The 23256-nt window shown below is 42.9% G+C and overlaps 2 protein-coding genes across 3 annotated transcripts; one reads left to right on the forward strand and one right to left on the reverse strand.

The window, feature by feature from the left end:
• Nucleotides 1-85: 85 nt before the first annotated feature.
• On the forward strand, nucleotides 86-22468 carry opn4xa (opsin 4xa). 2 transcript variants are annotated; one of them, XM_049738045.2, is made up of 17 exons: nucleotides 86-367; nucleotides 484-556; nucleotides 1293-1395; nucleotides 7992-8192; nucleotides 9438-9631; nucleotides 10511-10659; nucleotides 13879-13975; nucleotides 17085-17198; nucleotides 18625-18760; nucleotides 20173-20306; nucleotides 20403-20606; nucleotides 20674-20845; nucleotides 21074-21235; nucleotides 21314-21421; nucleotides 21509-21686; nucleotides 21799-21917; nucleotides 22015-22468. In XM_049738045.2, the coding sequence occupies exons 9-16, from the start codon at nucleotides 18627-18629 to the stop codon at nucleotides 21907-21909; spliced, it is 1203 nt and encodes a 400-aa protein (XP_049594002.1). In that variant the 5' UTR covers nucleotides 86-367; nucleotides 484-556; nucleotides 1293-1395; nucleotides 7992-8192; nucleotides 9438-9631; nucleotides 10511-10659; nucleotides 13879-13975; nucleotides 17085-17198; nucleotides 18625-18626; the 3' UTR covers nucleotides 21910-21917; nucleotides 22015-22468. The 2 variants fall into 2 exon arrangements, with proteins under 2 accessions (XP_049594002.1, XP_068508794.1); XM_068652693.1 differs by having other exon boundaries at nucleotides 21802-21917.
• On the reverse strand, nucleotides 1087-7177 carry gdnfa (glial cell derived neurotrophic factor a). The gene is made up of 3 exons (XM_049738046.2): nucleotides 6723-7177; nucleotides 5791-6018; nucleotides 1087-3801 (listed from the first exon to the last, which is right to left on the reverse strand). The coding sequence occupies exons 2-3, from the start codon at nucleotides 5990-5992 to the stop codon at nucleotides 3272-3274; spliced, it is 732 nt and encodes a 243-aa protein (XP_049594003.1). The 5' UTR covers nucleotides 5993-6018; nucleotides 6723-7177; the 3' UTR covers nucleotides 1087-3271.
• Nucleotides 22469-23256: the final 788 nt, after the last annotated feature.

Raw genomic sequence — 23256 nt, forward strand, 5'->3', positions numbered from 1 at the left:
GTCAGTAAATCATTTACAAGCTTTTTTTTTTTTTTTTCCTGGTCTATTAAAATGTGCACCACAAGTTTGCGTATGCCATGCAATATATTCACCAACAACACCCTGTATGATTGGTCACTTTGTATTTGGTGGTTTGACGGCAACTCGCTCATCTGGGAACAGTTCAAGAATGTACGGTAAGTCGTACTTAATGAGGCTTTTTAGGTTTCCCCTCACAGATAAAGTCAATTCATCGATCCCAAGTACATCAGTAAATATTTATGCCAGCGTTTCCGATGAACCGAAAGGATGCTGAGGAATCATCATTTCCCCAATTTGAGTCCAGCGACATTTATTCCACCTCCAATCATTTAAATTAATTTTTTTGGTAAGAATTTTTCACGTCTTCCTCATTAACATCTTTGGAAACTAACATATTTTAAATATGTTATTATGCTCTGAAGTTGGTTTTTTTATTACTAACAATTACTAAAACCTTTTTAGCCATATAGAAAAAGAAAAATATGAGCTACATGACTCATCAGACTTCAAGCTAATCCCTTTGGGCAGACATAAGGTAAGTTTCATATTTTTTGTTTTTGGGGTGTGTCACGTTTTTCAGAAAAATACTTTTTAATTTTTTTTTTTGTTCATTCAATGGCTAATTTTTCTCTTGACCAGTTAACAAAGCAGCTAGCAGAGGTTACATGTATTATGACCAAAAATTAACATTTATTTGTAACTTGGTACTAAAACAAAACTTGGTCAGGTGCATCCAACAGCTACATCGAAATAATTTTGCCACCAAGCTATATGTGATAATTTGCGTTATCAGAATGTGCTGTACATGATTGTTTTTACTCCATAGAAACAAAAATCTTGAGCCCCCTGACTCACGTTTGTGTTTACTGTACGACCCTGGCGAGCGGGTGGGCCGTTGGGTGGGCTGGCGTTCAGGAATGCGGCTCAGGAAAGGGAGGGGGGGGGGCTGTGATTTCGCATCAACTCCCATCCTCAATTTTACATTGAACTGCTATAAACACACAGCGAAGCAAATTAGCACCATGTGTCAACATACGTCACGGCTCAAAGTCAGAGAGACACACGTGTAGAAACACATTTTTATTCTGTAAAAAGTTTTATAAAATGAATATTGTACAAAAATAAAGTTTGCAGAGAGCTTTGGTTCTGGAACACGGGACGACAGAAAGTGGATCTTTTAACACCGAGGACTTGCACGTCTTTACTTTCCCTTTAACAGGCCTCATTTCAGCTGATTTGCTCCCCCTTTTGCATCCGATTCCCAATTCTAGGTCCTCCTCGGGGGTCCTAACGTACATAAAAAAATGGATGATGTTTTGCCATAACATGGACGTAATACTGCACATCAACTCTGACACAAGTAGCAACCCGACCGTAAGTGTGACAAACTCTTCACCAGACAGCTAGTAAACAAAGAAACGCAGGTTAACACTTGAGCTTGTGCTTTTTCTAGCAGGGGTTCTCAAACTAAATAATTTGTAACAATTTTTTGTTTTTGAAATAACATAACTTCACATTAAGACCATTAAAACCAAATTTACCACATCAATTCCATCGTGACATTTTCTTCAACAATTCTGATTACATTTATGGCTACACGTGATACTTGTGTTTAATTAGTGTTTGAGAACCCCTGGTATGAAGAAGCAGGACACAAGGGGGGGGGGGTTTCTGGGAAGTCTCCATAGTTGTCATCTGGAAAGCAAACAGGGAAGATGATCCAATTGATGAGGTATGCTGTGATAAAAGCAACCTTTTTCTCCCCCCCTTCTTGTGTTTGGCCTAAATTCATCTCCATGTTGTGGATTTGCGCGTGTGTGTGTTGTGGGGGGGGGATTACACGCTGTAAAGCTGCCTTGCTAGTTGCCGGGTGGGCACAGATACCTTGGTCCCTAATCCGTGGAAACGTCAAGACCCTCCCCGAGGACTCTTGACGACTCTCAGCTCTGCCCTTATCCGGGATATTGCTATTCCCCCTAACTGAACATGTTATCACGTGTAGAAACCACGCAGGGAACCCTGGGCCCCCCCCCGCCCCCCGTTGCGTCTCATTTAAAGGTTTTTGCTTTTGTTGGAACGTCACTTTGACGCTGACAGCCGTACAGTAGCGAGCGTCTCCTTTAAAACTGCCTCAGCCGGCGGGGGATGTTTGCTTAAGACTCGTGTTAAAGGGGGATCACTTTCAAATCCTCTTTTCAGAGTAGAGGAGTAGAGGGGGGGCAAGAAGAAGTATTTAGGATGCGGATCGGTGATTGACAGGCGGCTCCTTTGACTCCAAAGTCCTTATAGACTACAGCTAGGTTTTTGTTTTTTTACGACTCCTTGTAAACATGCAACCAGTGGACAGGACTGTGAAGACAAAAAAAAAAAAAAAAATTGCTTCTTTTGGTCCCGAGTCTCTAGCCACTTTCCGCAAAATTGGTACATCAGAGACGTAAGAGAAGACAGGACGCGGGAAAAAAAAAAGATTTGATGTGTGAAAAGGAATTTTGACTCCACAGTTCGAGATGTTTCCACTTGGTCATATGCCAAAACATCAGTCTTACATCCAAAGTAAAGACAAACAAAAAGTAAAAAACAAAACAAACAAAAACCATTTCTGACCATCTGTCTTTTGGTCCTGAGTCTTTCTCCCCTTTCTTGCAGACTTTCCGTCAAACTGGTAAAAGATGGAACAATGCTCGGATAAGTCTGCAAATTAGTGGTCAGTTCTTACATTTCTGATACTACCCTTAGAGGACGGGAAAATTTGCGGGTTGTTTTTTGACAAGAAACAGCAACGGGGTGAAAATACGAAAAATCCTTAGCTAGCCTCACTCATCTAAATGTAACTTGTTTTCGGGGGGAGTTTGAAAGGAGGAAGCTTCCAGAATGTACACGAACATCATGACAACGTCCAAACCAAGCGTCTCAATAAATAAAGACAACAACTTGTGTCCTAAGTGAAATAAATAACAATAAGTTAATTCCATCTTAATAAATATACCTCTTACACACAAGCGTATACATACATTTATAGATACTGTATATTTAGAGAGAGATTTATATACAGTACGTCTAAATATTCATATGATGGTGTGTGGAGTCTGCTGAATCCTGTTGAGTCCGAAAGAGTCCTCACCAAACAAAGAAAGAAAGGGTTAATCCTGGGAGGCTTTCCAGATGAAAGAAACTTTTTTTTTTTTAGAAAAACAGAAAAATGAGGAAATGTAACAGTATATTCTTTGTTAGCTCCATCGTTGAACGTGTCTTACACACAAGCGCACCTCTTGGCCGAGTGTTTCTTAAGCGTGTGGTAGACCACGTTATCGTCCAAGAAGGACAAGTCGTCGTCGAAGGCGACCGGCCGGCAACAGGTGCGAGAGGGCACGTCCCTGTCCAGCTTGTTGCCGTGGCTGAGGTTACTGAGGATCTTGTCGTAGTTGGTCTCGGCTTCGGCGCAGGGTCCGCTGCAGTAGCGGAAGATCAGCTCCTCTTTGGTCTGGTAGCCCAGACCTAAGTCCGTCACGTTGAGGTGGACCTCCTTTAGGAGGCAGCCTCGACCGGGACGGGCCGATGTCCTCCCCCGACCCCGTTCGCCTCGCCCCGCTTTGCCTCTGGTCCCACCACCTCTGCTCCGGCCTCGTTTCCTCTCGCCTCGTGTGTTTGCCGCCCCCCTCTGTCTTTGCTCCCGCTCCCTCGGGCCCCGGGACTCGGAGGATCGTCGCAATCTGCCGATAGTTGCCTTAATGAAGTCCATGACATCGTCAAACTGCTCAGAATAAGGACTCGTTACATCATCTGCAAGACACAGAGAACATGGGAATGCTGATTTTGAACAGATCACCAGTTCTCAATTTTAAAGTACCGCCTTAAAAAAAAATACTCCACCAGAGGAAGGAATCAGATGTACAAATGTGGGGCCTGAAAACACCCAAAATCTGATTGACAAGTAAAAGAACTCCTGTTCTCAAACTGTGTTCATGTTGTGAACGACTAAATGTTCACCTATACCCCAGCTGCTTCCTATTTCTTAACAAAACACGTGAAACCGAGCTAGCATATTAGCTTGCGTCGTAACGCTACCGAGGGACATCTGCCGCTGTTTTGTTTGGTGCCCTCTTCAAAGGTCCCGACACCAGGAACTGATGTGTGAATAATTTAGAAGGAAGAGCACGATCACACGCGGAAAACATCTGCTGATGCGGAGCAAGTCCAAAAAGCTTTTTGGCATCTGCACGTTGCGTCTGTTTCACGCCAATAACACAAGCATCCGCACCTCCCGCTAAATCGTCGATGGAGACGACGTTGTTCTCCTATGAAACAATTAGTCCGACATTCCTGCCGTGTCAAGGCAAGTCGGTTTTATTTATATAGCGCCAATTCCTAAGAAAACACTTTGTACGTAAACACGAGAGAATATTCCAGTGAGATGATGAAAGAACAATGGGCGCAACGTATCAACCGCCGTAATAACCCCACGATGACAGGCGTCGGTGTCGGGCTGTGAGGTTTGGCAGTCGACGGTGTGGTTAGGTGTCATCGGACTTTGCTTGCACATGTTCCGCGTCACCTGATCTCCCCCGCGCTCCACTGCTAATTGAATCCAAGTGGGTCTAGCTGTTTCTAGACCATCTCTTGTTTTCCCTTTAATTTCGGGTGTAGCGTAATTCCAAAACAATGAATCCCAGGATTTATCCACTTAATTTGGAAAGCTACTGGGAATATGTTTTTCTACTCAAACTGTTGGCCCCACAGGAGTGAAAACTGTGAAGTGGGTCACTTGCGGTGTAAATGCCATCTTAAGACTGACGGGCAGCGTGCACCTGCCGCTAGCTAGCACAGTACAACCGCTTGCGCAAGTTGTGCTGCAACTAATCAGTAGCACACAAGCGCTATCGGAGCCACAATGCTTCCATTTCAACATTGTTTTTTTTCTCCACATTGCTTCTTCCAACATTTTTTGTTAGAAATAAAATGTAGAAAAAAAATCGAGTTTTTTCCCTGACTTAAAAAAAAAACGATATCGCCGATTAAATTAGTCATGCCTAAAAAAAAACAGTCCTCAATGTTTATTTATGCAGTCTATAAAATAGGTTGGTTTACATGACTGTAGTAGCGTTAACATTACACGGGTGATGTCAACCTGGCGCAAACAAAAGTTAAGGTAGCAGGTTGAAGCTTGGCTCCAAATGTTCCATTCCACTTCTTGGCCCCCATCCCGCCTCCCGAGTGAAGATGATCCAGTGTCACGCAACTCCAAACAAACTAAAATTCCTGCCCAGTGTGGCTGTTAAACGCACACATAAACAAAACGCTTCAAACTTTCCATTCCTGGCCGACGCGCTTTCGTTGGAGCGGCGAAAAGCGCGCCATTGATTTCTAACTTCAGGCGGCGGTGGCGGCGGTAAATGTAAACAGCGGAAGAGAGGCCAAGTGTTTGGCAAGCGTCGTGATGTAACGCGTAATAAAACACAAATGACATACCTGCTGCGTGATAAGTTTCTGACGTCCTTATCCGCGGGCCACTCTCCACCAAACTGATAACAGTGGGAAATCCTTAAGACTCGGCCTAAGACCTAACCCTTTGACACCTGTTTGCGTTGTTGACCCAAATGGAATCCTTTTTTGGTTTGTTTTTACAATAAGTCTAAATTTAGAACACTAAGGAATACTTTAAAACCCCCGACAGTTCCGTCTGTCCGTTGGCTAGCCAGCAGTCTACTTTGCATTTCATGAAAGATTACATAATACACACAAGTGTGGTGCAGACATTAGTGGAACGCTTACATTGATCCTCCTTGGAGATCTCCTGCAGGTTGCTCTCAGCACTGCGCATCATCAAGTTGGCCCCCTGGTCCTCAGCGGACTGGTGTAGTGAATCAGAGTAGAACAAGGTCCTCTTGGCTGGCTGGGTGTTTTGGTAAAGGGGCCGGGTAGCGACAGAGCTCAGGAGCAACAAACACATGGCCGCCACATCCCATAAATTCATTTTAGACTCAGTTCCTCTGAGGAGAGCTGGAATAAACAGTAGGGGAGAGATCAAACATGTGACATCCTGTCAGAAGTCAACAAGCCACCAAGTCCCAGGTAGAACGTGTGTACAGAATGTCGTATTCCATGTGCAGATTACATCTATTGTAAACACTTAAAATAATTTATGCCTTCATCCAAGATAATTGCATCCAATTAAGGGAGTGTTGCAATTTGAATTTTGGCACAAAAGGCAAATTACGTGCATCGTCCTGCCCTATGACGAGTCTTGACAACAGTTTATACGCTAAAAGTAGGAATGGCAACGTGTAGTTTAAATACAAGCAATAAAAAGTGTGTTCATGGCAGGGCTTGTAAATATACGGCCCGCAGGCCAAAACTGTCCCGACAGCGATTATCTGGGATTATGGGAGAAAATATCCAATTTCATTTCATATGTCTGAAAATTGTTTATGGTTGTTTGTGCATCTCTCTATTTCCGCAAGCGACATATATTGTCGTGCCAACCAGAACTGCATGTTAAATATGCAATAATTGTGTGTTCAACCTGTTGCCAATCAGATAATTGACCAAGATTTCACTCTTAAATTCATGTGAGAAATCTTGTAAAGTAGTAAAATAGTCCAATTCCGAAAATGTGACTTTTGTGGCTTTGTTTTGCACGATGGCAAAACTTAATGTTATCTATATTAGTTCTGATGTTATGATTTACATAACTAGACACTCACCTCAAAGATGGTCCATGCAGACCTGCACCTCGCTGCGATTAAAATCCAAGCGTCATGCGTTTTCCTCATGTGCATCCAAAACGATAAAAAAAAAAAAAAAAATCCCCACTTGTTAGCGCGACAGTTTATGTCCACTGGTGGAAAAATACCCAAAATGTCACACAGCTCCAGAACGTGTGCGCACTTTGGACCTCGTTGATCAATGAAACAAGCTGCTCCACGCTGGGAATCCAAAAGTGGCAACCTCCCACTCCACGGGTGGAAAAGACGCGCAAATAGTTAGTTTCCCCCCGCCGTCACATCCCGCGTACAGAAAAGAGCGGCGAGGGTCGTGCGGTCTCCATATCCACGCGTCGGTTTGTCGTCCTCATCGCGCAGCCGTGCAGCGCCGAGCCGCGCTCCGCGGCACTCCGGAGCCATTTATAGTCGGCGCGCGCTCGGTGTCCGCCCCTCAGGGATAAAAGCGCACAGACAAATACACACACACACTGGACATGGTTATAGTCAAATACACTTTTCCCTTTAAAATGAGTCCGTTACAGCCCCCCCCCCCACACCGCATTTAAGTAAAAAAAAAAAAAAAAAATACAAGACAAATTTGCCTTGAGATACGAGCTCTTCATTTTTTTTCTGCTTTGACGTGTTGGGAGTGAACTCAACTAAACTCATGTCACACCCCAATTAAATAGTAGTTTGGCAGATAATAGTAACTTGTAGTTTAGCTAAACCCACCCCCCCTTGGCTACCCCCCTGGCCGCCCACCCCCCTCACTAGACCCCCCTGTTTGCAGTTTTCAGATATCTGGGGGATTATGTCACACATCCCCATGTCCTTGGATTTGGATGTCAGCATGGGGAATGTGATCTGGGCATGATTGGAACCTCATCACTAGCATCGAGTTCCCCTTCTGCGTGGCTTCTTGCTCTTGGCTAAATGCAATGTTTAAGATTTTGTAAATATGTAGCTTTCTAAAGTTGCATGCTTGCCAACTGTGCTGCATTTCATTTTTAAAATTGGTTGGGGCACAAACAGTTTTGGGGGGTGCGGCGAGACGTAGCATAATAAAAAAAGAGAAAATCTGGAAGGATTTTAACCTTCATGATTTTTTTTTTAAGTTACTCAGGAGATGATTGTCAGTGATTCAGGATCACTCGGGGCGTTTTAATTATCCAAAAGTGTCAGAAATTACACTACTTATTTTTGGGTGAAGTTGTGACTCAGCACACCTAATGATCATCAAACCAATAAAATCTGTGTCTATCTTTCCAGGTACACTTTAAGCTTCCATTCAAGTCTCCCAAAGACGTCTTGTTTGCACGCTGGTGTAAATCCCAAAACATCAACACTACAACTACACAAAAGTTCCACCTGCCTAAAAAGCTCCGACTCCATTCGCTGCCAGGATAAGCCTTCCTGTTAAGACATGTTTTTCCTTACGGGATCCCGACGTGCCGTGCCCTCTTCATAAAGGTCTGTGTGGTGATGAGCCAAATGCTCATTGTATGAATTCCACGCTGTCAAGTTCGCACACGGCTACTTTCAAACAAATGACGACGCTCATTTTCTATGTATCGTGTACTTGTAATTTGCCTTGCAGGGCTTCTTCCATTTTTTTTTCCCATGCTAATTGTTTTGCAAAATTACTGCAAATGACGCATCGTAGGTTCTTCCAGTTAACGCTTGACCCAAATTACTCGATGTACGAATGTCCCAGAGAAAACAGCATGCTATTACACAACAACGTTGTCAAAGCATGTAAGACACCTGTACTATTTGTAAGACATCTTAACAATTACAATAGCCCATTAATATTCCCGCCCGAAACAGTTCTCAGGTGTCTTCATGACATGTCCCAAATGGAAGGGAAAATGTGGCCCTTAATATTTTCGCACTTTTGGATAACCCCCATTGATGCGATGATGTCACTAGCCTTTGACGTGTCACTTTTATTATCGGGGCGTACGCACAGAGGCTACATTGTCTGTCTCAATGTAGAAGAGTCACCAAGAAGTCCCCTTTGGTTTGTGACTCGCCCATATGTCATACGAGACCCCTCTGGTGCAGATGAGACCCTCGGACCACAAGGTCGTTTGACATGAACTCATCCGAGGCAGCGGAAGTGTGACTAAAACAAAAAGCATGACTTAAGATGCTTCAAACATCATGTGGTCATCAAGAATGCATTGCTAGATTTTTTTTTTTTCCTTGGCAGTATATTGGAAGCTGTGTGTGCCTATGCATGGCGAGTTATGTCACCCGGCATGCACATAAAACAGGGGAGCAGGAAGTCCAGTCAGCTGGTCCATTATTGGCACATGTCATAGTTCAGAGGTGGCAATGCGCCAGATGCCCGAGCCATTGTGGCACTCAGGTCGGCGCCGCGCTTCCATCTGTTTCGCTCATTGCTCAGACCTTTCAGCCGCGGCTTCTCAGATTGTATGCTTGCAAAAATACACACTTGTGTGTGTGTCTGTGTGTGTAAATGAGCTCACTTGGTACTATCAAAGTTCAGGAGGGACTATGACGCGGGTAAAAATAGCACAGAGGAAGTAAGGTGAAATCTCTTACACACCGATACTAAAAGCATCGAGGGAGGATCGAAATGAGACCCTCCAATGTCAATCGGGTTCCCACATACCGATGTTTAATATCGGAAGCGATTTTTGCTCTTGTTCTGTTTTGACTGACAATATGCTTTCACATGACTTCCTGCAGGGCGTGTGAAGAACTCTATTGGTCAAGGATGAATTATCACCCCAGCAGTGACTGTGACTTTGCTAATCTCTCTCCCACGGACCATTGGCTTCCACGGCCGTCACAATAGAAATGAAGTCAAGATTCCTTTTCCTTCATCGGGACAGAAGAGAAATGGTTCCAAATGATGCACTCTGAGGGGAAAATTGAAGAAGGTATGGAGTTACCCCCATTGCTTGCACTCTATTGGGAAAGTCGTTTGATGAGATATGCCCCCCCCCCAACCCCGCACCCTCCCCGAGGTGGCGCGGTGTCAGACTTTGTGCCGGCTTTATCGTGTTTAGTGTTCAAAGAGCGGCTGCCTACTGTCTTACTAAACAAATAGTAACCCTCAAAAGATGAAAAGCACCTCCGGCTGGAAGTGAGCTCGCGTTTTATTTAAGTGTCTCATCTTACGGATTTGGACTGAGCTATTTTTATTATAACCTTTGCCAGTGACCATTTTGCAATAAGGGAAAGAAGGGCAGTGCCCCATGAGAACCAACAGATGGCACTGTTGTGAATTTTTTTTTCATCTATTTTAAATATTCCGATACATACAATGGTGTCTTGAGTCATCACCAACTTGCCTTTCCCACCATTAAAATGATTAGAAATATAATTAATTAATTTCAGGCAAAATACAAACATTATTGTAATGTGTATTTCAAAAAAAGCACTCTATAATATTGCAGTTTATGAAATTCAGGGCCAGACCAATATGGATTCTCTTGAGGCCAATGCCGATTCAGATATTTATTGGGATAAAATTCTCATAACCAATTAATAGATTAAAAATTAGAGATTAAATTAAAAGATTAAAAAATATATATATATTTAATGGATTTAATAATATTAGTTTTTTGGACCTGCTAATTGTGCTAATTGTGACAAAAAATGCAGACTTTATTTTTAAGAACTAATCCCAGTTTATTGAATCGGCTGAACGATCAAAGATGACACATTTGAAAAGACACTTGTTAGATTTCTCTCAGAATTTATATTCAGATAGTTCTTAACAAAGATACTTATTGTGGTTCCTTCTCTTCTTACAGTTTCAACAAAAGATTAATCGCTGCTCCGTCCCCAACGTAACAAGGTCACTCGGACCCGAGAAGCAAGCGAGAACGATGTCTTTGCGAGCCAACGTCCCGGAGTGACAGCGGCGAGGCTCAGATCCAGTTCCCCGTCCTAATCCCGCCTGGTATGTGTTGAGAGCACTCGCTTCCACCGGAGGCCCATAAATCATCATTTTCTCTGCCGTACCGCGAACGTCCAACCCGGCGACAGAAACACAATGCTAAACTCGTGTTCTTCGTTCGTCTCGCGCGAATGCGACGCGGCACACGTACATATTGGCACCTCCTGCAAACGGGCCTGTGAGAAAGAGTATATGCACACGCGGCTGGTAATACAAGAGCGTATCACGTCGCAGAGTTGATCAGAGCAGCATGACCGCATTGTCGCCAAATCACGTCATGTTGTCACCTTGGAGCTCGTTCCCAGAAGGAGCTATTGATATCGTCACCACGACATCTCCGACTGGCGTTTACCCCCCGCCGACTACACCGATGAGGTTATATATCCCTTTGCCAACAGCGATGACACAAAAATCCAGTTTTAGAGAATTTCATTTGTAAAATTTCATTTCTAAAAACAGTACTCGCTCGTATTCAAAGAATGGAAAGTAAAACGCAGCGGCAGCCTTGAACTTTGCTTCCTGTACAGGGTGTTACAAGCGACTTAGAATAACAGACAATTGGACTTAATGCTACAATAATCTAATCAGTTGACTCGGGAGTGGAGGTCACGGGAAACTCCACTTCCAAGGTCAGAGAAATTAGTGATAGCTACCGGTTGTATAAGTGCGTCCCTGGATTGGGTCTTACTGTAGATTTAGGCAGCTGTGGTGTTGTTGATTTAAAAACAAACAAACAAAAAAAAAAGCTAATTAAATATTATATCTTTGGCGTCATGTTCAAAACAACTTCCTGCATGAGCTAAAAATAGAAAATGTAGGTGTGCCATCTGGAGCGAGGGTGAGTCATCAGATGTAAACTGCTGATTAATAAATCATAATCGGGCTGGTGTTTATTTATTAATCTCTAAAGGCGTTCAACCCTACGGGCGACACTGACATGTTGCAAACAATGAAGTGAGTCACGTTGAGCCCTTTTCAATAGTTGTTGTGAGTCCACCCGATAGTTCAAGGATCCGAATACATCAACTGAGGTCGTAGGTCCCGGTTCGGGTGTCGGAATGTTGAATGGCTCCGGGCGTACTGTCATCCCGCTCGGTGTGTGTTTGGAAGATGTTGGTCAAACATATTTGAAAGGTTGACGGCTTGACCAAAAGTACAGTTTTCCTCCACTGTAACAAGATCCAAGACGCGTCGCCGGCATTTTAAGCTCTCGAACGCAGAGTGCGGCTGTCTGCGAGTTGGCTCCAGGTTAGGATGCTGCGTTCAGGTTCAGGTTACCGATTGTTGGCATGTGCCGGTTTGTGAGCAGAATGGCCTTGGTTGACATGTCCAAACAGCTGTGGAACAACAACCCGCCCAGCTTTGTGGACAAATGGATGGAACGGACAGATATGGAGCTGCCAGAGTATATTTTTGTATTGAACCGAATTCTCATTTGGACTTTAGGAACTCAAAAAAAAAAAAATTGCAAAAAGAGCACGGGTGGTGGTATTCCTGAGCAGCGATATATCTTGATAGTTCGGCAAATAACATCAGTACCTTGTTTTTACAAGTCAACCCCATCAATCACGCATTCCTTCATTGAGGTTTTTCTGCTGTTAAAAAAAAAAAGAAACGGTACCTGGGGTGCAGAGGGCAAAGTTTCGGAGAAAGACGACTGATCGTATTTCCAACACATTTCACAATCTTTGTACCTGCTGCAAGTGTACAACAAAGAGGTGTCAAAATTGAAACGAGATCGGCCTGTGCGACCAAACCGCTCGGAGCCATCGGTTCTGGGCAGAGAAAAGACCTGTAAACCCCCACCGCCAACCCCCCGCGGCCCCCCACAGCAGATGGGAGCTTTTTGGTTACGGCCGCAGGGGAGCGTCCAGACCCCAAGACGACGAGCGCGACCACAAAAAAGCTGGCAGACGCGGCCGGACCGTGAAACATGTCCCATGAGGCGGAGGAGGCTTTCACTCACCTGGCCTTTGGTGTGTCCTCATGTTACCGGGCTTGGGCTGAGCCTCCGCCCAGTCCGCCTGCTCGCCATTGTTCCAGGCTTGCATGTGCAGACAATGAAGACGAGAGCGGGGGGCCGGGCGAAGGGAGTGAGCCACGTTTCGGAGCTTATTGTTGCCCGTGTATCTTTTTACCAACGCGGTTAAATTGAGCAATGACGGCAGCCATCAAAGGTCGCCGATACGATCGTTGCGCTCGGCGGCCGACTCGCTGCAGACGTGCACTACATCATGTCGATGAAAAGACGCACCTGAAGACCTCTCTCTGAATGCCGCACCTGTGCATCCAATGTCTGTCACCATCTGTCTTATTCAGACTAAAGGCCCATCTCCACATTTCAGAACTTGAATGATAAACTTTTATGAGGGGTTTGCACGCGTGTCTATGCGTGTGTATTGTATGACTGCGTGAGAGTGTATATGAGAGTGTATGTGTGAGAGTGTGTCTCAACCCCAGCCAAAGTCCTAACACAGCCCAGATGTTCTTAAACTCAAAATAAGCAAGGTCTGAATGCAGTTGAGATTCCTGGGTCACAAAGACATGAGCGTAATCCGTCACTTGGCATTGCGAGCATAACGGGACGCCGGCGGATTAAAGAGGATCAAAGTGGAACCTCACTCGAAGCAGAGCGTCAAAGACGTCGAACAATTATAGCATGCGGAGACAAACGCATTCCTACTGGCTGTTTTTAAGAAACGTAAACAAGCGGATGAGGACGTAAACAAATGTGTAACTTAAACCGTGTGCAAGGAAAAAGGCCGCCACGCGAACTACCTTGCTGCAATCTCTTCATTTCCGGCAACAATTGTATTGCGGAAAAAAAGCACAGTTGTAAATGTCTTAAAATGATAAAAAAATTAATGTATTTCTCCCCCCCCCCCCCCCCCCCCCCACACACACACACACACACTGTGGTACGGCAAAACTTTGTGATGTCGGTGGCTGTGGGGTCACACCAGCTGCTGAACTCCCCATGGGGAGATATAGTCAATCAGCAAAAACCTAATAGACCACTAGAGGGCGTTAAACATCCACGGCAAAACTAAGAGGCTCATGAAAAGCTGTCTCCCAGGAAAAAAAGAACTCTGTCGACCTCTAGTGGACTATTTAATTATTTTTCTTGATGACCTGAAAAAAAAAAACAGACAAAAAGTACTGGTGGTCTAAATAAGGATTATTTTAAGTGGGACAAATTGGCTATTTTTTATTTGTATACAGATATTGTCTGGAGTTCCTGCCCATGATGCAAGTGGCATTCATTTGCAGTCTGGCAGAGGGATGAAAAAAAAAAAAAAAACCTACATCAAAGCAAAAGGTAAGAACAGATCCGTTGAACTATGGTGGCTAATTTGTATCCTTTATTGAAAAACTTCAATACTGCACATTATGAAGGCTGTCTGTGAATGTGCTTTTTAGAAGCTTTATATAAAAGGCCACTGCTTGACACTTGAGGACACGGCCGCGTTGACGGAGTCGTTTCGGTACAAAAAAAGACGAAACAATAGCGACCGCCTTTGTGGAAAACAGGAAGAGGATGTGGATGGGAGAAGCACTAAGATGCTTCCAAGCACAGTTGAGTCATGGAGCATCAAGCATTCATAGACCTTGTAAACATATGTAAACATATTCGAGTTACATCAAACAATTACAGGAAATCTCAAGTCAAAAGTTCGCGTAAATGTTTTTAAGTGAGAGGACGGACACGCGGAGTGATTATTGATCCACTTGCCATGAGACATTGCGTTACTCTTGTTGCATCATGTTGGACAAGTAAGATATGTTTTTGTCAAATAACATTGCAATGTGTCACTCAGCTCTTGCTCACCTCATTTGCCCCAGGTCATTGTTCACACTTTTAACACCTTCCTTCGACTTGGCTGGAAAGTAATAAAAACTAGACCAGGCCATTTGAAACAATTCAGACTTCCTTAAGCTCCAATAATATTTCCGGAGAAAGTTTTGCTACAAGGTGTGAGTGGAAGTCCTTTGGGAGACGTAAACAGGTCGAGGTCACCATGCAGCCCAGATCTCAACACATACAAAGTGCTAACTACCATATATAAACAAAAAAAACATGCACCATATTTATGTTTTATTTTTTTTTTTGTGCTATTCAGCTAGTTTGTCCTACTACTCAACATTGTGAGCTTTACTAATAATCACACAACCTCACTCGCTTTAACTAAAGCTCCACTAAATCTATACGTACTTGCACGGTGGAGTGAGCTTGATTTAATAACAAAATGGCTGATCAGACGTGCCATTAGATAATACATTGCTCGTGACGGCCTGGGCGACAAGCCCACCCGAAGTCGCCAGGTAGGTCCCGGTTGCCATGCAACGCTATTGAGGACAAGCGGGATGGACAGTGTTGTTTCAGTGACATTTATAGTGTTTTTTTTTTTATTATTTCTTCACTCCTAACACCTCTTAAAGCACACGGACCACTACAACCATGCATTCGTTATGTCCCCTTTCCACACCCCCTGAGGGGACGCAAAGGTGACAGACCATGTTGGCGTTAATTGGGCGGTTGATGGTCATGATGTGAGGCTTCCTCGGGAGTGGAAACCTACAGACTCCTGTTCGGTACGTTCGACACCAATTTTGTTTTTGTCTCCAGATAAACAAACTCAGTAATATGTAAGATTTGAGCCATATGAATTCTAGTCTTATTCATAAAAAGCATCCTTGAGTTCTTCACCTTAAAATTAAGGCCACATTCTCCTCGCTGCTCATGTTTTGTACCCGAACGCCGGATATGAAAATATGTCTTTAAAGCAAGGCAGAAGCTGACAAAGCATTCTTTGTCGACATTTCATACAAACAACAAATGCGCTTAGTGCACATGAGTATCAGCTGGGCATCACACTGACAGTCAACATTATTGATTAAAAAAGAAAAAAAATGTAGCTCTTAATTTCCTGTGATGCAACATGATGTAATCAAGTGGTTTAAAAGTAACGTGTGCAAGTGTATCGACCCGTGTGAAAAGAAAGTCCATTTTCTAATTCATTGCATCTATTCGGCCTTCTTGGAACAAGGGAGGGGCATTCTAAGAAATGACCTTGATCAATCAATGATAGGAAAAATCTTTTTCATGTTCATTATTGCGTACAGATGAAAGTATAAAATCTGTAATTCTCTCCAACAATTATCTACCAAATTTTAGTTTGGCTTAAATAAAGTTAGTGAACCTGAATTTCTTCAAAGATTAACAATAAATCGGATAAATTTGATTTTTTTTTTTTTTTTTAAACAAAATTTAACCAGACGAGGCATTGAAAAAGAGAAAGGTAAAGGCCAAGAGGTTCAGCCGTCTGCTCAGTTGTGCGTGAGCCGATTAGCACAGGGACGCTTTTATCTGAGTGCTTTTCTCGGGATTCTTCTTACACACGGCTAAACATGTGAACAAATCTGATACTATGGATGAGCTTTGTCCCTTTCCACCAGAGATTCCGCAATTCTCAAAGCACCTGACTGAGAGACGCAGCATCGTCCATCTCCCCCACTGAAAGCTGTTATGAGGCATTTCATGACAAAATTAGAAATCCATTTGTTTTGATATGAGCCAGCATTTAAATGATTTTTTTTTTTGCTTCGACTTGTCACAACAAGCAGCTTTTTTTATTTAAAAAAAAAAGGCTTTAAATTTACTGTCAAATTAACATAAAGCAAAAGAGTGTGTTCAAGACCAACAACCAAACTGCTAGCTTAAAGCTAACATATAATGGAAAATACCATTAACATGCTAAAATTTGGTTGAAAAAAAATTCTGATAACTGATTAATTGGATGATTATTAAAATATATATATATATATATAATGTGTAAATAATTGGTTGTTTTAGTTCCTTAATGCGTGTACTGTTAAATGTAAACATCTTTTTTTTTTTTTTTATAAATCAATTTCTTGATAAAAAGAGCTCTTTGTTTGCTGAGATAGTTGCCGCGAGGGTGGGCAGTGAACAACTGCCGTCCTCTCCACCCATCAGACACAAGACAAGGTTGTGATAATAATGCCCAAAGTCATTTTTTTATCAAGAGGCATAACAATATTTGAGGGTCAAAATATGACATTATTGCTGCAATCAGTTTTCTTACAAGCGAGCCGACTATCTTTTAATAGTCACTTTTTGGAATCAGATAATACTTTATAGTCTGATTAATCAAGCTAATGCGTTTCTCTCTTTCGATTTTACTCATCACTAATATATAATAAAATTAAAAAATCTCAACCTCTTTCCACTTTTGCAAGTTAATAGATGTGTGTTGCCACGCACGCAAACACACTCAGAAAACCACACACTGGCTTGATCAATGCATGGTGCCAAATGTGAGCTGTGTGTGATGGGCTGCCAGCGGGGGGGGATGGTCAATGTGCTGCTGCTTGTTTTCTGTCAGAGTATTTTCATATTCTCTCAGTGTGCAGCAGCTTACCGATGCTTCACTGTCTGACTTGAATCTCCCACTTGGGGATCAGAGAGGTCTGCACACAGCGGACAGACACAAGCTTCAGATTCTTCGCACAAAAATAAGGTATAGTCACTTTTTTTTTAATTACAGCATGACCTTATTTCACCCAAGTATTAGGTACTTTGCTGGTTTGATATTACAATATTATAACTGCATGCTTGACAGTTATGAAATATACAAAAATATATATTAATTTCAATTACATACTACATGGTTTCTTCAAGCTAATTATAGCAAAAAAAAAAATTCACCGAGACAGTTATTGAAGAATGATACTGAGAAAAATATGCAATGACATATATATATATACCAGTGTGAATATGTAAAGTTTTCTTATAAGTCCCAAAATTAAACAATTAAATAAATAACTAGAAGATAAACAGTAATTTATTTTCTGATGTATTTAAATTTTTTATCACTTTTTTTTATTTATTATTTTGTCATTGCCATATGACAATTAAAACGACCTGGAGAGTAAGAAAGTCTCTTTCCGTTGACACGCATTTGCTCGGGCAGACATGCGCTCGCTTTATGCGTCTCGTGTGCCAGTCTAATAAGTGGAAGGAAGAGGTGAGTGAGAATTCGTCTGACGCACGAGCCTTCACTGAGCACAGCGGGGAAAGGGGGGGGGGGGGGGTGGGGGGGTGAGAGGTGGGCTCTCGGTCTGACCATGAGATGCTGCGTGTGCACGTGCATGCGCTGGCGGGAAGTAAATACTCACAGTTTAAGTGTACTGGAAGACTTTAGATAGTTTCTGTACACTTGTATGAAACCAGATCAAAATCACTTCTTATAAAAGTCTGTGTACTGTTTTTGCCACCTCTTAAATATTTCACCAAATTTTGTTTGATGTTGTCTAATAACATAATGGGAACACTGATAATATTGTGTAAAGCGGCGCATGTGCACTCACCGTCGATCAGATTAACAAAACATGGAAATCCTTTTATAATCAGCGCTCCAGCTGCGAATTGTCCTCACGGAAAAGCGACCTCCTTTTTTCATCATCACAAAAGTCTTAATCGCCTCTTTGGTAAATGTGTTGGAGGCCGCGTAGCGTTGGATAACGATAACTGATTGAAGACTTGCAGTGCCCGCATATCCGGCCCATCGGTAATTGTCATGGTTTGTTCCTACTTGAGTTGATTTGGACTACGAATGTTCGTTTTTGTTCGTGTCCGAGATGTGACCCTTTGAAAACAATTCCACTAAGTCTTCCTTTCCTGTTTAAGTGGCAGTGAATAAAACAGGCAGCGGTTTGGCTGACAATGAAATAATCTTTCATACTGTTGATGTTTACTTTTAAATTAAACGGAAAACCGGCAGCATTGCTTTGAGAGGTCCACTTAGCTTATCGCTATCAAACACTGCAAAAGACCCTTGACAAGCTAATGGCTAGCATCGGTGTTTTAGCGTTAAGTCTATTTGAACACAAACAGTGGCGCAACACATATAGAGTGACAATATTTTATTTGTGTGTTTGCTACAGAAATGGACCGACAACACAGCTTCTATCGGCAAGTGGACGTTCAGGACCACGTCCACTACATCGTCGCCTTTTTTGTCCTCGTAATCGGGACAGTGGGTGTGACCGGAAATGCCTTGGTCATGTATGCGTTTTTCTGGTAAGAATTTTTTGCTTTGCTTATTTGCAATTAGCTGACTGCCATTCAAATGTATTTTAAAAAAAATATTATACAGTTTAAAAAAGTCAACTGTACATCTCTTACAGAAACAGTCTGGAACGTACCAATATAAAATAACAATTATGCTACTATCTCCTCTGTAGTAATTTTTTTATTTTATAGTTTCCAAACAAAAAAAAACAAAAAACAGTGTTCTTGATTCGGGATACCAATGTCACAAGCTCAGACACAATGGCCTCAGCAGAGGCTGGCGGGCATTCAATACCAGGAAAGCAACCGAGTGGTTTGCCAGCTGCGCTGCATAAATCGATAAAAAATACACACTCCATTTTTACATGCCGTCAACTTAACTAACATAAAAGAAAAGTAATTACTCACGCCGCTCAGCTCGAGGTGTGTTCAATGATCACTCACACAGTGGGGCGTCTAAGAAGTACATAGAAAAACTCTTTGAATGCGTCAAACAGTAATGGCTGGTATGTGAGCACATTGCGGGGGCCGTGGAAACATTTGATCATTTGATCAATAACCTCTTTTGTGTCTTAAGTGTTTCATTGTAGCTCGGATTACGGATGGAAAGAAAATTGCTGTGTAGGGTTTCAGGGTTTTGTTCCTGATGTTTTAATAGTACCCCCCCACACACACACATTTCCCTCGGTCGCCCATAGGGAGCGCTTACCATCTCTAAAGTCATGTTATGCAACGGTTATCGTTGATCGTATTCATCGATATGTAAACACAGCACACCCAGCGAGAAAAAACAATCAGTGAAGGTCTGACCTGATGCCCCTCTGATGTTAAGAGGTCCACTTGAAAGGTCGAGCGGGTCGATGGCCATCGACAAGTAACCCGATAGAAGAGCGGCGAGCACAAACCGAGTGTCAGGCGCAACACAGAGACTGCATTAAGTTCTCCGAGGGGGGATCTCGAGCACTTGCCTAATAGGTCAACATATAAACACCCTCCAGTGGAAATGTGGAATATCAAACCGCATTCTACCAGACTGGGTCAATGAGTGTCTGTGTTGACAATACTGCTTTCATTTGGAAATCCTTGGGGGGTGCTGGACCTCGGTTGTCCGCCAGAGATCGTTTTTAAATCAAAGGTCATTGATTCTTGTGACACCAACGCTGCCCCCTGACTTTGCTAACTGGTGAGCTGTTAAAACTAAAACGATGTACAGGCAAAAAAGGGGAGATGGAGAAATCATGAGCACTAGAGCAACACTAATACACTAATCAATACTAAATCTGTTTTTAAAAGCAACTGACATATTGACTCGGACCAAATAGGCGTTAGCTAACGCTAAAACGACAGAGGCTCTCCACTCTTTGCTTTCTCAAAACTCCATATAATGTCCTCTTTAAAAATGAGACGATTTGTTGTTTCAGTAACAAGAAGCTACGCACTCCTCCCAACTTTTTCATCATGAACCTGGCCGTCAGCGACTTTCTCATGGCCATCACTCAGTCGCCCATCTTCTTTGTCAACTCCCTCTACAAGGGCTGGATATTTGGGGAAACGGGTAAGTGCCTGTTTATCGCTACCTAGCTAGCTAGCGAGGTCTACCTAGCAAGAAAGACGTTTGACATGATTGCATTTAGAAATGCTGTCTTCCCAGGTTGTAAAATCTACGCCTTTTGCGGGGCCTTATTCGGAATCACGTCCATGATCAACCTTCTGGCCATCTCTATGGATCGTTACATCGTCATCACCAAGCCTCTGCAGGCCTTACAATGGACCTCAAAGCGACGCACTTGCTTCATCATTGGTCTGGTGTGGCTGTACTCTTTGGCTTGGAGCCTCGCACCGCTTCTCGGGTGGAGTACGTAACTGATTTACTCAAATTGTCCCCTAATAAAAACTTACACTATACCACGTTTGTCTCTAAGGTTCCTACATACCAGAAGGCCTGATGACCTCATGCACGTGGGACTACGTGACGTCGACGCCCGCCAATAAAAGCTACACCCTGATGCTGTGCTGCTTTGTCTTCTTCATCCCACTGGGCATCATATCTTACTGCTATCTGTGCATGTTCCTCGCTACTCGCCATGCCAGCAGGTATGTGTTGGGCAAATAATCTTTTTCCATTGAAATGAATGGGAATGCCATTAATCCGTTCTAAATAAGAAAAAAAAAAACTCTTTGTATAATGTTTGCTCTTTCATATCGTACTTCATACATATGAAGGTAGTGTCTTAAAATTTTGTTCAGAAAAGATTTTTTGAGGCTCATAGCCTCTCTCGAAAAACTCCAAAGTCAGTTCATAAGCCTCTTCTGTCCTGCCAGGGAAGTGGAAAAGTTGGGTTCCCAGGTGAGGAAGTCAACGCTGATTCAGCAGCAGACTATCAAGTCCGAGTGGAAGTTGGCCAAGATTGCCTTTGTCGTGATCATCGTGTTTGTACTGTCCTGGTCACCCTACGCGTGTGTCACCCTCATTGCCTGGGCAGGGTAAATATGCCACGCACACAAAAAAAACTTTAAAAACTGGCAAAGTACAGGTTCTGACGTGCAAAAAAAAAAATTCAGATATGCAAATGTCCTGAACCCCTACTCCAAAGCCGTGCCGGCGGTTATTGCCAAGGCCTCGGCCATCTACAACCCTTTCATCTATGCCATCATTCACTCTAAATACAGGTGAGAGCGCCATCTTCAGCAAATCAAGTAATATGAGCTTGAAACTGATACAAAGCCTTTGTCTGACTAATCACTGTGCTTCAACAGGAACACTCTTGCCGAAAAAGTCCCCTGTCTACACTTCCTAGCCCAGCCCCCCCGGAGGGACATCATGTCAATGTCACATAGCCAGTCCTCCTTCAGGGACTCGATGCTGAGCAGACAATCATCCGTCTCCAAAAACAAGTTTCTACAGGTTTCCTCATCCTTATCCACAATAGACACTGTGAGTCTTCACGACCCTGTCAAAATAGGAAAGCAGCACTTGTCAGTCTGGGAACTTGTAATTCACTCATACAAAATTATCTTTATAAATGTGCCCACCCCATCCCATGCAGCAGGTTTGCAGTGATGTGGAGCTGGATCCAATGAATCAGAACATTTCTCTGAGGTCCAGCTACTCCCTTGGAGCAATAAAGGATCAAAGCCAGGACAAAAGACCACAATGATTGCGCAGGTAAAGCCACATCATCAATCGTGGATTAAAACGATTGTCATGTCAAGCTCAAAATTGCAAATCAAGATTTCCACTGAAATTCTATAACATATCCTAGAGCGAAGCGCACTCCAAATGTGTGACCTGAGTCGTGGTCCCGCTCCAGACTCAGTGGAGGAAAAGGGAAGCGGAGCATGAGGACTTGGTCTTCTACAAGAGACATGAACCAAAGAGGGCCACAGCAAGCCCAGGGCGAAAGGAGAAGTGAAAGTTCTCTCCAGCCATTATCAGTGGCAGACCTGTTGGACTGTGTGGGGAAAAAAGATGCAATCATTACTAGATTAATAATATCTAGTCTGGATTGTTAAAGTCAAGTCTTGGAGTAAGTGGACTGTTTTTTTTCCCTCACCAACATAAACTTGGAAGACTAGTTTCCTCAAATAGTGAGCGCCACTGTAAAAGAAGCTGCAAATCAAAATGCGAGTGAAAGCATAGACAATCAAATGGTGTCAAATACGATAAGCGCAATAATGGTCAATAAAATTTCATAGTGCCATCATATTAAATGTAAATCCAGCCATTGAAGCCCTCTTCCCTTTCCAGGTGGTGCTTTTATGACAATTTATACCACCGTGTGTCGCTGTAGACATCTTTATCATCTCGGTATGTGTCGACTACTTAACAAAGCTACTAGACAATAATTTGCTCCATTGCATCCAATTGATTTCAAATTAGTGACAAATTCCATTGTGGTCTCTGCAAATTGAATACAAATCCTATTTTAAATGGGGCCTATTGACATTTTTTATTGAACACTCCATGCAGCCTTACGTAAAGAACTGTTACACTTCAACGGTTCGATAGCTTTGCACTGAGGGAATTTGCAGCTCGCTGAGCTTCCCATTTGACATGGCTCACATGCATCTCAAATCAGATGACTGTACTGAGTCTGTGTAAGCTTTAAAACTTTTGATAAAGTGTCATGGCATAGCTACAAGGAATTTATATTCATTCCCGCCAGCTGCATTCTTGCTAGATCTGAATTTTATTTTTTTAAGAGCAACATAAAAGCAGCCAAATCCTATTACGTTCTGCCTGCAATTGTTGTGGTGACCACTAGAGGGCACGCTTACACTTCCCTCTATTGATTAATTTTTTGGCGTCGTCTTAAATCCAAATCCTCGCAAAGCCAAATATAATTTATTTGTTGTGAGTAAGCTCCGGTATAGTTGGGAGCAGTGGAAAACGGTTTGCGGTCATAAACATCATGTGAGGCCGCCTTGTGTCCCCAAATGAACAAAAAAGATGCAGTACGTATAGTTTTCTATTTCTACGATTGCCATTGGTATCGTCGTTTCTA

The sequence above is a fragment of the Syngnathus scovelli genome, chromosome 13 (assembly GCF_024217435.2).
Source record: "Syngnathus scovelli strain Florida chromosome 13, RoL_Ssco_1.2, whole genome shotgun sequence".
Classification (NCBI taxonomy): Eukaryota; Metazoa; Chordata; class Actinopteri; order Syngnathiformes; family Syngnathidae; genus Syngnathus; species Syngnathus scovelli.